At 40.9% G+C, this 15,267-nt stretch overlaps 1 protein-coding gene across 2 annotated transcripts in view; it reads right to left on the bottom strand.

The window, feature by feature from the left end:
- MED14 (mediator complex subunit 14) overlaps window positions 1–15,267 on the bottom strand; it is a 73,411-nt gene that overhangs the window by 12,555 nt on the left and 45,589 nt on the right. The window contains exons 17-24 of one of the 2 annotated variants that reach the window (XM_044235624.1): window positions 11,681–11,841; window positions 11,444–11,590; window positions 10,315–10,406; window positions 9,211–9,363; window positions 8,620–8,889; window positions 5,131–5,271; window positions 3,459–3,570; window positions 729–860 (exon numbers count right to left, since the gene is read on the bottom strand). In XM_044235624.1, coding sequence (XP_044091559.1) covers window positions 729–860; window positions 3,459–3,570; window positions 5,131–5,271; window positions 8,620–8,889; window positions 9,211–9,363; window positions 10,315–10,406; window positions 11,444–11,590; window positions 11,681–11,841 — 1,208 coding nt within the window. The remainder of the gene's footprint in view (window positions 1–728; window positions 861–3,458; window positions 3,571–5,130; window positions 5,272–8,619; window positions 8,890–9,210; window positions 9,364–10,314; window positions 10,407–11,443; window positions 11,591–11,680; window positions 11,842–15,267) is intronic. The other variant, XM_044235625.1, reaches the window with a different exon arrangement.

Here is a 15,267-nt window from a genome sequence, read left to right as displayed (position 1 = left end):
ATGAAGCCATTTAGTAGGACGAAGTAGATATCACAAATATTAATAGTAGATAGTAAAACCACAGATGCTACATAGCTGTAAAAACTGAGGAAGTCCTTTATGCTGTGATTTGGCATGGCATTCAGGAAAAAAATAGATGAAAAAAGTAAGGCACTGTAGTGAAGTATGCTGTCCCATGTGTAAAAGCAGTAAGAACAGTTACAGGCATCTGCCTGTGTATGCACACATCTCTGCAAGGACACATACGAGATGGGTAACACTGAATGCCTCTGGGGAAGAGCAACTAGGTGGTTGGTGGCATAAAGACACTTCCCTGGCTACCTCTTGTATTCTTTATTTGAACCAGTTCAAAATAGAATTTTTTAGTTGGAAAGTTAAAGAATTCAAGTCTCAAAACAATACATATGCTATAGTCCCAGTTGTGGGGGAGGTGTCTGAGAGGAGAGACAAGCAGACAGGTGGAAAGCAACAGACAGGCGAGCAGGCAGGCAAGCCGGGGGGTTAGGGTTAGACGGGAATAGCAAGGCAGAAGCGAGGGGGAGAGAGAGTCCAAAGCAGACAGACTAACTGGTAGATCTCTGCGTGGTGGGATCAGGACAAATTCATTTTCTTTGACGATTTCCCCAACGAACAAAGTGCTAATTTTGCAATAAGAAAAGAATTTATTTAACAAAAAACTACTTCACGTCAAATTCTTAAGCTATTGCGATTTCCATGTATGGACTCACCATGTGGACTAGCAAAACTGGCCCCTGGTCCTATTGAGATTCCATGCGAGGATGGGGGAGGAGTTGGAACAAATGACGCTGGTGAAGGGGCTCTCAAAGCCCCACTGGGGGAGCTGGCAGCATGCAGATTTCCTAATAAAGGAAAATAATTATAGATGATCTTGCAGGACACATACTATGTCCTGGCCAAGGACCTCAAATTAAGACTCTCTCTACAGATTAAAGAAATAAGTAGTAAAGCTCCCTTAAATAGCACAAAGAAAATGTGGAATGATTCTGTTACTGAAAAAGAGAGAGAGATCAATTCAATGGGGCCCAAATTTTAGCTCTTATAGTGACTGAATTAAAAAAAAAAAATACCCAGTGTACTTTTGTGTTTGCTCATTCACTCTTTCAGCAAGTGGGCATGAATGTTAATTTCATGCCAAGCATTGCTGTAGGCACTGGGGATGCAGCAGTTGACAAGACAAAAATTCCTGCCCTCATGTAGTTTCTATTCTAGTAGAATGAGGAAGACATCAAATGTATGTCAGGCAGTGATAAGTGCTATGGAGAAAACCTGGGCAAGGAAACGGGGCAGTATCATGTAATGGTAGAGATGGGTGCTGTTCTTTCTATAAAGCAACCCCAGAAGACTGCTCTAAGAAGGGGGCACGTGAGTAAGTGAAGGGTAAGGTGTGAAGATACCCAGGGGCGTAAGATATTCTAGGCAAGAAGCAGAGCTAGTCCAAAGGCCCCAAAGGCCCCAAAGGCCCCAAAGGCAGTAGCAAAAATAATAGGGAGGAGGCCAGTGTGGCTGGATCAGTGCGAGCCACGGGGAAGTGGGAGGAGTTGAGGACAGAGAGGTGGTGGTGGTAGGGGGGTCCCAGATCATACGGGTACTTGTAGGCCATTCTAAGGACTTAGGGTTTACCCTGAACGAGATGGGAAACCACTGCAAAGTTTGGAGCAAAGGAGTTATAAACTAGCTTCTGTTCCGGAAGGATCACTCCAACCAGTGTAAAAAACAGACCACAGGGCAGGGGCAGGGAAACCAGTTAGAGGCAAGAGTAATAACCCAAGTGAGAGATGGTTAATGGCTTGGGCGAAGGTGGAGGCTGAGGAGGGTTAGCATCTGGATAAATTCTCAGCTCAGAGTGGACAGTATCTGGGACTGACTGAAGTGGGTGTGAGAGAAAGAGGAGTCCAGCATGACTCAAACAGCTCTGGCCAAGCGGCAGGCAGGAAGAGGCTGCCGTTTCCGGGAGGTGGGGCAGGGAGCGGAAGTGGGCGGGCAGGTGTTAGGAGTGGAGTCTCAGCCATTGTCTACACATCTATAAGGACATGCTGACTAGACAGCTGGAAAACACAAGACTCGAGTTCAGGGGAGAGGTCTAGATGGCAGACATTAAAAAACTGAGAGCAGTGAGCTTAAAGATGGGATTTAGCCACAGGACTAGTTTCTACTGAGCATCAGGAAAAGGGGGAACCATGCTCCCCAAACTATGAATAAATGTGACATGGAGACACTCACTACATTACCATCACTATCCTCGGTATTCACATGTTTCCAACTCTCTACTCCTGTCTAAGAGAATTTCGTATCCTCCACCTAATACCTAAAGCAGTGCCTTATGTGCAGTATGTTCACCAACATGATAACCTTTCAGTGTCGTTTAGAGATTCAGCTGTGGGTTGCTATGGGGATTAAATGGATAAAGTGCTCAGAACATGGCTTAGCACACAGTAAGCACTATATACCTGTCTGGCACTGTAATTATTTCCAAATAATTATTTCTACTTCCTTCTACATAAAACCTCACTCATACCGTAGAAAGGTACACCCCTTGGGTTCTCTGCCCACATCTCCTGTTCTGCTCCTTGCTCCCTAGCAGCTCCTTCTCAGGCTCCTACACCTGGGAAGCAGCTGCTGGTACTCCGCAGGGACTGAGCTCACCCACCCAGCTCAGCCTTCAGTGACCTTCAGCAACATAACAATAACTTCCAAATCTTCATCTGTGGTTCCGCCATCTCTGCTGAGCAGGTAAGGGGGTTATCTACCCAAGAAATCTGATACCCATCTTCTTTGCCAGACGACACGCTTGAGAGCGGAACTGTATTTGGCTGGCTGCTGAATCCCCAGCGCTGTGGAGCATCTGGCCCAGGGCAAGAGCTTAAGCTACACCAACAAACTGTCCAGTTAAGAGTAAAAATTAGGCATCCTCAAGTAGTTCTATAGTGTGCTTCATGGGGCTGCCAACAGAGCCATTTTGTTGGGACAAGCAGGCTGTGCGCTGGCCCACTCTGTGGGGCAGGGCACCTTTCACACATACTAGGACTCAGCAAACTTGTCATGTAAGGGGTCGTCCTAGCAGGAGAGCAGCCCTGACACTGCAGGAATGCGTGTGGCTGGGCTCCCCCAAAACTACAAAAACAGGCAGGTGGTGGGCAGGACTCGATTTGTCGGCCCGACACAGATCGTGTTGTGATTAGCTCTTCTTGGAGCTGTGCTGTGAGCCTGGCACTGGGTGACAATACCTCCTCTTAATTCAGATCTTTTAAAGTGTTCCTGAGTCACGAACGCAGCATTCATAACCCTGCCGTAAGGAACAAATGGCAGGTATCTAGCCACAGATAAGGAGTGGTCTCTGAAGGTCTAGGCTGCATGTGTGGTGCTTGTGTTTGTGTGTGCACGTGTGTATGTTCTGGATGTCAAAGCTGAACATGACAAGAGAATAAGTAATATCTTACCTGGAGACTGTGTGTGCATCATAGAGGGAGACTGACTAACTGTGCTGTGGTAAGACGCAGGGGGCGAAGTAAGGGGATAAGCACCTGATGATCCTGGCTGTTTGGGAAATGGCTGAAAAGAAAAAAAGTACATGTTGGTCAGTCACGTGTGTATAGTGTATCGTACATACGGCTAATGAGTTAGCCTTCACACAGTTCACTGGTTACCAAACAGGAAGCACGAGATATGAAAATGTGCAAAATACACAATAATACCACAGATTTTTAAAAACTCCCTTTCAAAATGTTTAGAAAAACAGCAAGAACTCATTTCTGACCTTGTAATACCATTGTCTATATCCCTCAAGATGTTTTTTGCTTACTTTATCTACCATATCACTGATTTATCTGTATTATTTATCTACCATTTCACAGATTCCAAGATTCTTTCCCCACCCCTTTAGTATTTCTGAAATCAGGGTGTATCTTCTGATTCATGGCATGGCACAGTTTACCCGGCAGTGTTGTTTCTGGCAGTTCATAAAAAGTAGTGCATCTTACATCTGGTGGAGTTTTGAAAGCCAATGAAATACAGTAGTTTAACCTGACCTCTCCTCACCTTTACCTTCATCTCCAGCAGTGGAAAAACCTAGGACTTGTAATCCTTTCTAGTTTTTTGTTTGAGATAAAAATCACATCTAGCAAAGGACACAAATCTTAGAAAATGTCCAGCCTGATGAATTTTTACGAATGTCACCGCTACAGAGATCAAGACACTGAAGAATACTACCAGTGCCCTGGAGGCCTCCCTTATACACCTTCAAAGGCTTTATCACTGCCCCAAAGGTAAGCACTGTTCTGACGTCTGTCACTCAAGCTTGATTTTGCCTGTTTTCACATTTCCTATAAATACCGAATGTACTCCTAAGTGTCTGGCTTCTTTTGTTCAACATTTTATCAGTAAGATTCACCACACAGTTACACGTGGCAATAGTTTTCTTGATTTCTGTAAAGCATTCTACTGTAGGAATAGACCCAGTTTATCCACTCATTCTGTTGCTTGGTACTCGGGTTAGTTTCCACTTTTTACATAAATAACGTTCCTATGAACACTTGTGTTTTTTGATGCATTTCTGTCGTACATATATCCAAGAGTAAAATTATAAAATCACAGGTATGCCTAATGTTCAGATTTAGTGCTCTGGAATATTCCTAAACACCCCCACAAGGTTGTTAGACCATTTCATGTACCCTCCAGTAGTAAATGAGTCTCAGTTGCTGCTAACACAAAATGTTGCCAAGAATAATCAATTCTCTTCTTAGAGCAATTTTTGTGGGTATGGAGTATTATCTCATTGTGGTTCTAAGTTGAATTTCTGTGATGCCAAATGATGTTGAACACCCTTTCTGTGCTTACTGGCCATTTGGATATCATCCTCTTTTGTGATCACATGGCTGATCACCTCACATCATTTTAAGTGCACAAGACTGAGGTTAATGCTATTTCTGGTACTGTTCACTTGCCATCACTAGAAGCCTTCTCTCCCTCTGTCACTATTTTTTCATATGGACTTCCTGGACACCTTGGGCCCACCAAGGATCTCCTTGCCTTTTAGCCAAGACGCTCAGACACCTGAGGAACCCATTAAGTTAGACGAATAGGATACTATTTGGAATTTCAGCTAGACATCACCTGTTGCTGAGGTGGTGGCTGGAGCTGTGAGATTAAAGAATCCATCATATCTCCTCCTATGGGAGAAGGGGGATTATCGTCCTCATTTACAGACCTTCTTCGAGCATCCTGATTGCTGTCAACGAACATATTCAGGAATGTCTATGGATATAAACAGGTAGAATTCAGATTATCTTACTTAGCTTTAGTAACATATTTTTAATCATTTAGACTATTTTAAGAGAAACAAATACACTACACCCATCTCTATAACAGAAGTTTGGTACACAGCCACTACTATGAGGACAACCTGGAAGATATACTGATAATTTTGAATGGGGGAAACTGAGGAAACTGGTTAACTGCAACAACAGAAACAACATCTAAGTTAAAAATCCTGTCAATTAAGAAGTATTGTGCAAGCACAAAGTCGAAGAGAGAAGTATACCCTGGCACCTCCTCACAAATAATAAGTATTTCATTATTAACTTCTGAACCAGAAATTCAGGAAACAAAAGAAAAGTTGTATGTTGGCCATTTAAGTAATATCAATGACTTGGGAAATTTCCTTTTTGGTGAAGAGTCCTCACTTCGTAAGCTAGGAAATATGACAGAGGAAAACTGAATGCAGAAACTAAGCCATCTTTCCTCTTTTTATCTTAACGTGACTGAAATTTTGAACCACCAAGAGTGGGACAATCTCGTTTTATGGGATAGGTCATCAAAAATTAAGCAAGGCTACCAGAATCTGTGTCTCAAGCATTCTCTTCCTTTTAATACTCTTTACCTTCTCCATCTTCAAAAACATAGATCAAAAGCTTACCAGGATCACTAGGAAGCTTTTAAAAGTACATCGCTTATTTCTAATAAAAGATGATGGATTTACAACACACATTTTATCTTTTCCCAATACCCCACTGAAACTCCTAAAAAATTTTTTTTTAAAGCAGTAAGTTACAAATACAGAGAGAATGGGAGAAGAAAAAAATAGCAATGAATTCTGGAGGCTGCGGAGCAGATGGCTGAGTGGTAAGTGAACTATCCAATGTGAGGAAGTTGTATCCTAAAGCTAACACTGGTGAAAGCCAAGAAGCAAAGCTATTTCTGTCCAGATCCTCAAGACACGTAGGAACTGGCAGCACTAGACACCCCTGGAAGTGGGGATGAAAGTGGGACTAAAAATAGGACTGGTCAAAAGTCTCTTTAAGAGACACTGAAAGCCTCCCAGAGCTTCTGTCACTCTCACTGAGTGAGTTTGACTTCTACCACTCTGGTGGAGGGTTCTTTAGCTATGGGGACTCTAGCATCAATCGAGAGGAATGCTGTATTAAAAATGAAGATTATGGGGCACCTGGCTGGTTCAGTCAGAAGAGCATGCGACTCTTGATCTCGGGGTTGTGAGCTCGAGCCCCACGTTGGGTGTAGAGATTACTTTAAAAAAAAAAAAAGATGATTAAAGTTTACATACTGAATGTTGAAAATAGTAGTTTCCTTCTCTTATTTGATTTGCCAAAAATTGGGGGCCAGATGCACACCATCTATGCAGAGACTTGAATACTCCTCTTTTGGTACTCATACCAGCCCAACAAAAAGACCTAAATCTACTGACACTGGGAGTTACTCAAAGAAATGGCCCAGGTAGATAAGCTTACAATGAAGACCACAGTCAGCAAGACTCACCTTCTAGTAAGAGCTGTGAGTTAAGAATCACTAATATGAAAGAGATCAAAACAAAACAAAATAAAACAAAAAAAGCAAGGTGCATGAAATGGAGATTATGTAGGAATAAAAGGGTTAAGAAAATATAAGATAGCTATATACAACAAAGATGTCATAAAAGGAACACTTAGCAACAAAAGAGAGCTCCTGCAATTTTTTAAAAAGATGGCAAAACAAAATACCAAACCCAGAAAGACGCAAAGGAAAAAATGAAGAAATCTCCCAGAAACAGAGAGAGAGAAAAACAAAATAAACAAATAAGTAAATAAATAAATAAGAAAATTGAAGGTATATAAGTCCAGGATACCAAACAGCAGAATAGTAGTGGTACCAGAAAGAGCTAACAGAAAACAAAAAAGAACTGAGAAACAATACAAGGAAATTCCCACAGCATAAGGATGTAAGTTTCCAGAGTGAAAGAGCCTATTTAGTTACATAAGGTTCGAGAACTTGAACAAGATTAAACACCCCAACAGTCACAATGGAAGTTAGAAGACAATGGAGCAATGTCTTCAAAATTCTTAACAGAAAATGTCTCTGTAACCTCAAATTCTATACATAGCCATTCTCTCAATTAGATAAGGGTAAACTGAAGATATTTTTAGGCACAAAGAAGTATCAAAATAACCTCCCATGTGCCTTCTCCCAGGAAACTATGTAGACCGTATTCTACCAAAACAATGGAATAAACCGAGAAAAAGACCGGCAGTCCACGCAATAGGGCGTGCCACGCAAGACAGAGGCCAAGCACTCTCCCTCTTCCCCACCCTTCCGTAGATTCCTAAATCAACACTGTGCAAGGGGTCTGGGGCACACCATTCCAGATTGGAGGTCAGAGGGTTGTTGTACAAGATGAAACCAGCGAGGTTTCTGATAGGTGAACGCACTGAGAGGAGAGTTACATATATGAGAGAGGCTTTAAGGTTGAGTTAGTGATAAGTATACAGAAACTTAAGCAAAAAAAGTAAATTATTAACTCCCAGGAAAATAAAATGTTGAAGAAAGGAAAAGTAATTATAGTAAGCTTGGTGGATACTGTTTACATATTTATAATAATGAAAATACTGAAAAATCATCTGATCAAAATTGCTGTCTAACCATACTGCAAGGGTAGGAGGAAAAAAAGAAGGCATACTGCGAGTAGCCTGGGAGGAGGAAGAGGCATATAAGAATTAAACCCTCATCTTGCATTGTGAGGATCAGATAATGCCCTCAACTAAGAAGTCAACAAACAGCACTGTAAGCATGTTACTTAGAGATAAGGATGTAAATACCAAAAGAATCACCATCTAAGAGTTGAAAACAGAGCAGGAAAATGGCAAGACTGCACTGCAAGCCACTAATTTTCAAAACAAGCCTTTGGAACTATTTGACTCTAAACTATAAGCACATACAATTGAGCTATTATACAAGAATCTGCAGGGATTGTGGCCCAGGACCCTACATTTTAAAAAAAACTTCATGGTTGAACTGATGAATCAAACTTTCTCAATAATCGATGAGAAAGACATTGTTGAAGTTCCTTAAAATTCCAACTAGCAAATAGGACTCTCCTCGGTATCATCCACCTTACGCATTACAAGAAAAGGAAATTTTATCATCTCATACAACACAGGCACAGTGCTTTTTAAGAACTTCCCATTCCTTTGGAAGGATGCTGCAGAGGTGATGAACTAACACAGCTGCTTATTAAACAGGAATCTGTTGCTCTCCCCTGTTATTTCCCCCTTTTAAAGGAGTTGTTATAAAGATATTTACGTTTACTTACGCTGTAATACTAAAGTCAGTTACCTTTAGTCCGGGTGCAGGATAAAAACCTTCCACTAACTTGCTATTATCAAACAGACTATAGGCACCATCCCGTATCGCCACTACGCCTCGGCTGCGGCAGTAAATGTCGATGCAGTACATGTTCCTAAAGGCCAGTCTGATGTGGGTGGACGACTGTGGCAGGATGGAGAAGCACTGGTAAGCAGTGTTGGTTCTCTGGGTCAAGCCCAACATTGGCACAGTGGGGAGTTTGTTGATGGCATTTAATGGAGCCTGAGTATCAAAGAGTACCTAAAAGGAACACATACAGTGAGGGCAGACGGTTTCCATACAAATGCTAAAGCCTCAGAATCTTCCATGTCTAGCAGTCATAAATGAGCCAAGGGTCTTCCTGGAACATTCCGTACACCTTTCCCTTGAAGAGAATGCAAACTATATCACTGCATCCACTTTGAATCAAAGAAAATTCTCCAAAAAGAGTGCAAGATATAAGAGACAAAAACACGCACCCTTGCCACTGAAGACAAGCTAAGCCCACATGATTTTTGGTTTTACATGAGACAGTTAACACTGTCGGAGTCACAGTTTTACAAAGAAAATAAACTTAATTACCTGTAATAACTGAACCACATTTGGTGTTTTGTTGAACATTTCCTGAAGCTGATGGAGAATGGTATTGTGACAGTTACTGCAACCTGAGTTTGGACCAACAGTGCCCAAAGAAATGTGAAATTTCTGATGTATGGAATTCCACTGGATGCTGATCTAAATCAGAGATTACATGTTTCAGAAACGGAAAGAGGAACAGATTCAAGCAGAAGAAAAAACAATGTTTAAACAGTAAGGCAAAATGCCAAAGATCTACATGAGGTCTTTCTGGAAAGCCAGTTGGAAGACTGGACTCTGTAAACTCCAAAAGTGTTGTTACTATGGACTGGTGCAATTGCGGAGTAGGTATTTATTAGCCCACCTCCACCAAATAAAACAGAGAAGGTGCTAAAGAAAAAAATCTGGATTAAACTTTATTTGGAAATTATTATTGGTGTTTTTTATTTTTTGTTTTTATACAGGACTGAAGAAAAGTCACCGTCTACATGAGCACTGTCATAAAGGGAAAGGAAGCCTCTTCCAACACAGATGCTTTTAGTTTATAGATTTTAAAACACTTGATTAATTTCTGATATTACTTGATGTGAAGAGTCCAGAAAGAAGCCAGTTGGCTGAATTTTTATACTAAATTTCTAGGACTTCACATATGGAGTGGGAAGAAAATGAGGACACAGAGATTACAGGGAACGCCTTTAAGATTGAGACAGGATCAAACAATGTTAATAATCATGTGATCAAAAGCATAAACATACAGTATTGTTCAAAACCATTCGCAATCTTCAGGACAGTAATCATGTTGCTAACCAGATTTGAAATCAGTAAAGAAAAAAATACAAACACCAAAAGTATATTACCTGGTCTAAAACTCATTAAGATTATATAACCCATCAAAGACAGCATTAATTTTCGCTTCCAATTTTAAAAAGAGTTAAGCATTACAGTATACTAGTCTACTATATATCATCAAAGTACTTAAAATTTACCATTTTAACCCTAATTTTTACTTGAGTCCTCAATTAGTTCAAGGCAGTTTTTATAACTTTTGAATTGTTGATTTTTAAAGGATCTATGAGAGGAACTTCAGTTCTAATTAGTTCACAAACTTACTGAGCTTCCCTTGGTGGTTCCATAACACAAGATAAGTTTTCGGTAATTATAAACACGGACTTCCGAGAAAATATTTAGATGAGCAGGTATGTCTAAAGAGAAAGGAAGCAAAAAGGAAATTAAAATGATGCATGCAAAACTTTAAAACACATATTTGAAGAAGAGGGCATCTGGGCAGTATCCTATGCCTAGCTGGAAAGATCTCTAGATGCATTTCGTTCAAAAAAAAAAAATTAAAAATAATAAAAAAAAAGGAATGAAATGGCATAGATAGCAGGCTTCCAAGTCCATTTCTACAGAAGGGGTCTAGGGCAGGGGGCAGATACTGAAGCAGTACAGCACAGCAGTTAGGAGGCTCCAATTCCAGCTCTGCCCTTTCCTAGCCGTGCAACCTTTGGTAAATTCTGTAATCTCAGTGACTTGTTTTCTTCATTCGTGAACTGAGGAGTAACTCACCCACCTCACAGGGTAACTTTAAAGATTTTACTTATTTACCTGACAGAGATCACAAGTAGGCAGAGAGGCAGGCAGAGAGAGAGAGGAGGAAGCAGGCTCCCCACGGAGCAGAGAGCCTGATATGGGGCTCGATCCCAGGACCCTGGGATCATGACCTGAGCCGAAGGCAGAGGCTTTAACCTACTGAGCCACCCAGGTGCCCAGGGTAACTTTAAACAGTTAACACAAGCAAACTGTTACATTGTATGTAGACTCTCAATAAATACTACCTGTTATTACGATAACAGGCTTGGAGTAAAGATTTCTGGATACATAAGAAACTAACAGTGGTTGTCTCTGGGGGAAAGCCTGAGATAGAAGGGAAACTTATTTTTCATTAGATTTTTTTTTTTTAAAGATCTTATTTATTTATTTGACAGAGAGAGATCACAAGTAGGCAGAGAGGCAGGCAGAGAGAGAGAGGAGGAAGCAGGCTCCCTGCTGAGCAGAGAGCCCGATGCGGGACTCGATCCCAGGACCCTGAGATCATGACCTGAGCCGAAGGCAGCGGCTTAACCCACTGAGCCACCCAGGCGCCCCTCATTAGATATTCTTTTGAAATGTTTTCTTCACGACATTTTCTTCTTCAGTTAAAAAAAGGGGGGGGAAGGGGGAGGAAGATTATCACATGTACCTGGTAGAGAACGTGCAAATTCCAACACACACTCATATAATCGTGCAATGCTATTCCAGTCATTAAGGAACATTTCAACCACTTTTCTACCACCAACGGGTTCAGACAACAGGTTTTCATATGTCAGATAAACATGCCGCGATGGACCTACAGGATTAAACAAGAGGATTAAAAGATATCAATACTAAAAAGAAAACCCCAGAAATATGCAAAGACAAAGTGTGTGAAGCATCTCACCTTGCTCCCTAGTAGAAGTGCCATTAAGTGGACAATTCGCAAACACTAACTCCGCCACCCATGTGCGGTTATTTCTACCTTGCAATCGGAAAGTGCAGTCGAGAAGAGAGCGGTCCAGAGCCTTCTGGGTTTCCTCATTCACACCCTTACAGGGAGGAATTCTGGCGACAAAAGACAGAACATATGAAGTATACTTTGTATCACAGAAAAGCAAGAGCACAATCTACACAACAACAGTCGGGCTATCACATTAGAGCTTCAGTTCAAGCTCTACTACTAGTTGCCTTCTGTGCAAGAAGGAAGCTATTTGCAGCAATTCACAGCACTGGATCCACTTCTCAAATCAACACAGACTAGGACCTCTTACTTTAATAAAGTATTTGAGTGTTTGAACAAAGTATGTCTGTCTTCATCCTTATTCCTATTATCAGAAACACTACGATTCTTCAGCATGAAAATAAAGAATATTGGCTTTCTATGAAACCTAACCATCTAGAACATCCTACTGGAAAAGCTAAGGGGAAAAGAATACTTGTAAAACCACTCTTTGAGAACACAATGGTAAAGTGGAAAGAACACAGGCTTTGGAGTCAGAGACCTGCATTCTAATTCTGACCCAGCCACATTTAACCTCTCTGAATTTCAGTTTCCCAATGACATGATGGAGATAAATAATTACCTTACGCGTCACTGATTTTAAACACGACACAGTGTACACTGAAAGTGCTGGTGGCAGCTGATAAAATAGATAATCGTGTAGGTTAGCTCCCTTTGTGGTAAACCCAAGTCTCAACTGATGCCAAGATAAAATGCCAGGTTCCTTATCTCTCCCCGCCTCTTCAGCAGAGGTAACACTGAATGTGATGAAGCTTTGCATGTACTAACTCATTTTAACATGTTTTCACTTAAATGTATCACATATAGAAGAGGAATGTATTAGCTTTGGTTTAAAATACCTACCTACCCATTTTCCTCTTGCAGCTTTAGGAACTACCTTGTCATAAAACATTATGAGGTAATGTATTTTCACTTTTTTCCCCCAGTAATAGATAAGATAATAAGATCAAGTATTTTTTTTTAAAAGATTTTATTTATTTATTTGACAGAAATCACAAGTAGATGGAGAGGCAGGCAGAGAGAGGGAAGCAGGCTCCCTGCTGAGCAGAGAGCCCGATGCGGGACTCGATCCCAGGACCCTGAGATCATGACCTGAGCCGAGGGCAGCGGCTTAACCCACTGAGCCACCCAGGCGCCCCTCGATCACGTATTTTTAAATTACACATTATCCTTTAACTCCTAGGGAAGGTGAGTTAATTCTCAGACTTGGTATAATGATTATCTCTATCTAAGTCTAACAAAAACTGGAAACATGGTATCTTGATTCAGGCCTTACTCAGAAACACCTAGATTAGGGTTTCTCAATCTCCACAATACTGACATCTTAGGCTGGGTAATTCTTTATTGTGTAGCCTTTAGTCTCTCCCTCCCAGATGCCAATAGAACCTCCCACCCCTCCTTCTCAGTTAATGATCACCAAAAATATCTCCCAACATTGCTAAAGGTCCCCTGGAGGGCAAAATCGCCCTGGGGTGGAGAACCACTTGCCTAGAATAAACAATTCAAGAGGGCTAGAGAGAGACAGAGATTGCAAATGATAAAAAAAAAATTGTAGGGAGAAAACAGCTATAGTTTGCATAAAAAGAGATATATCATAGTACTAAAATTTTCTCAATTACAAATTCCACCACAGCTCCTCTTAAATGTATGTTATGTATGTGTGTATATACACACACACACACACACACACACACACACACACATATATATATATATATATATATATATATATATATATATAAACATTTCAAAAGTTCATCTTTCCGGGGCACCTGGTGGCTCAGTCAGTTAAACATCTGCCTTTGGCTCAAGTCACAATCCTGAGGTTCTGGGATAAGCCTCGAGTCGAGCCCTGCAATGCCTCATGTCAAGTCTCCCTGCTTAGCCAGTCTTCCCTCTGCCCCCTACCCCCCGCCCCGTGCTCTCTCTCTCTCAAATAAATAAATAAAATCCTGAAAAAAAATGTTAATCTTTCACACTACATAATTTTTATCACTCACTACCAGAAAGATTTTGTCCAACGTTATCTGGGGTAATTACAGGAATTCCATACACTGCATATATGCTTGTCAATTTCGTAGGTATACTGAGGACTTCTCCTTATCCATATCCCTGAAAACATAACCCCAACCCACTGGAGTTATAAAGCAGCCAATTCAGATCGATTATTAAATCTCGATTTAAAAAATATAATAATGCAGTACATTATCTTCCTTTCATATAAATAGGTGTTTCGTGAAATCCATCTGGTTAGAAAATGAACCCATAGAAGCCAGCATGTCTCTAAATAAAAGAATAAGACTTTCAGTTTATGCTCTAGGGACAGCAAGATCCTAAGAGTGCATTCTATGCTGCCTTCTTCATCTGTCATACACAAGTAATTGGCTCAGCTTCAAGGAACCTGGAAACTATTTACGTGCTTTTTAAGGTTACTAATGTAACAGAATAAACTGTAATTGTAACTTTGATCCTCCCCCACCCAAGGATGAAAATGGATAGTTCCTAAAAGAAAACCCTTTGAAACAAAATTATTATAAACTCAAGATACTGCAAAATACTACTAGAATCACCAAAAATGAAGAACTGAGGAAGATATTTCCTGGACAATGGCTTAACTTTATCTGAAAATTTCTACCAATCCAAAAAAGGTTTTTGATCTAAACAGCTACTTCTTACTGAGGTTTCTCCTGTAACTCTGAGTATGGGAAGAATGTAGGAACTGGGCTCTGGTCTTCCAGGGCAGATGCGTGTCAGCACCACCACCTTGTGCTGTATGTCGGTTTCATCCTGGGGGGTTTTACAAACGGCAGTAACCACATTAGGGCCCCACAGTGCATGAGCGGGGAGATCACTAAATGTGCTAGTTCAAGAAATGCAATTGTGCCCATAAGGAAAATGGAAAGTGTTTTATAAAGGTTGCACATGCAAATGCAGAAGGACGGAGTCACATAACTGCTAGAAGCTGAGTCACAAACCGTGCAAAAATGAACTGTGCCTATGCATTATTTGCATAAACTACAAGAGGCAAAGAAACACAATGGACAAGATGAAAAAACCTTGTGGGTGTGGCTAGCAGACCAGCGCCACTGGCCCAGTAGGAGAAGGTGGGAAGTTTGCTCAAGAGCTCACATGGAGGCACTGTGACCATGCTGCTCCTGAGACCTGAGTCCTTTGTGCTGCTGGATCAAGGCTCTTGGGAATCTACACAAGGTAACAGGCCCATGGACAATACCAGTCTAAGGCGTTTACCATAAAACTTTCACAGATACTTCAGGGAGGCCTGCTCAACAGAGACTCAAAAAGATAAGTTGAACAAGAACAGAACATATTTTTATCAAAGACTAGAAAACTGTACTCAATTTTAAAGCTTTGATGTATCAACTCATACTCCCATGTAGTATTAATATGTCTAGGAATAAAGGCTTAAGACTTTTTAAAAAAGATTTTATTTATTTATTTGACAGAGAGAC

The sequence above is a fragment of the Neovison vison genome, chromosome X (assembly GCF_020171115.1).
Source record: "Neovison vison isolate M4711 chromosome X, ASM_NN_V1, whole genome shotgun sequence".
Taxonomy (NCBI): domain Eukaryota; kingdom Metazoa; phylum Chordata; class Mammalia; order Carnivora; family Mustelidae; genus Neogale; species Neogale vison.
The sequence above is the reverse complement of the archived record's forward strand: the minus strand, read 5'-3'. Positions and strand labels throughout refer to the sequence as shown.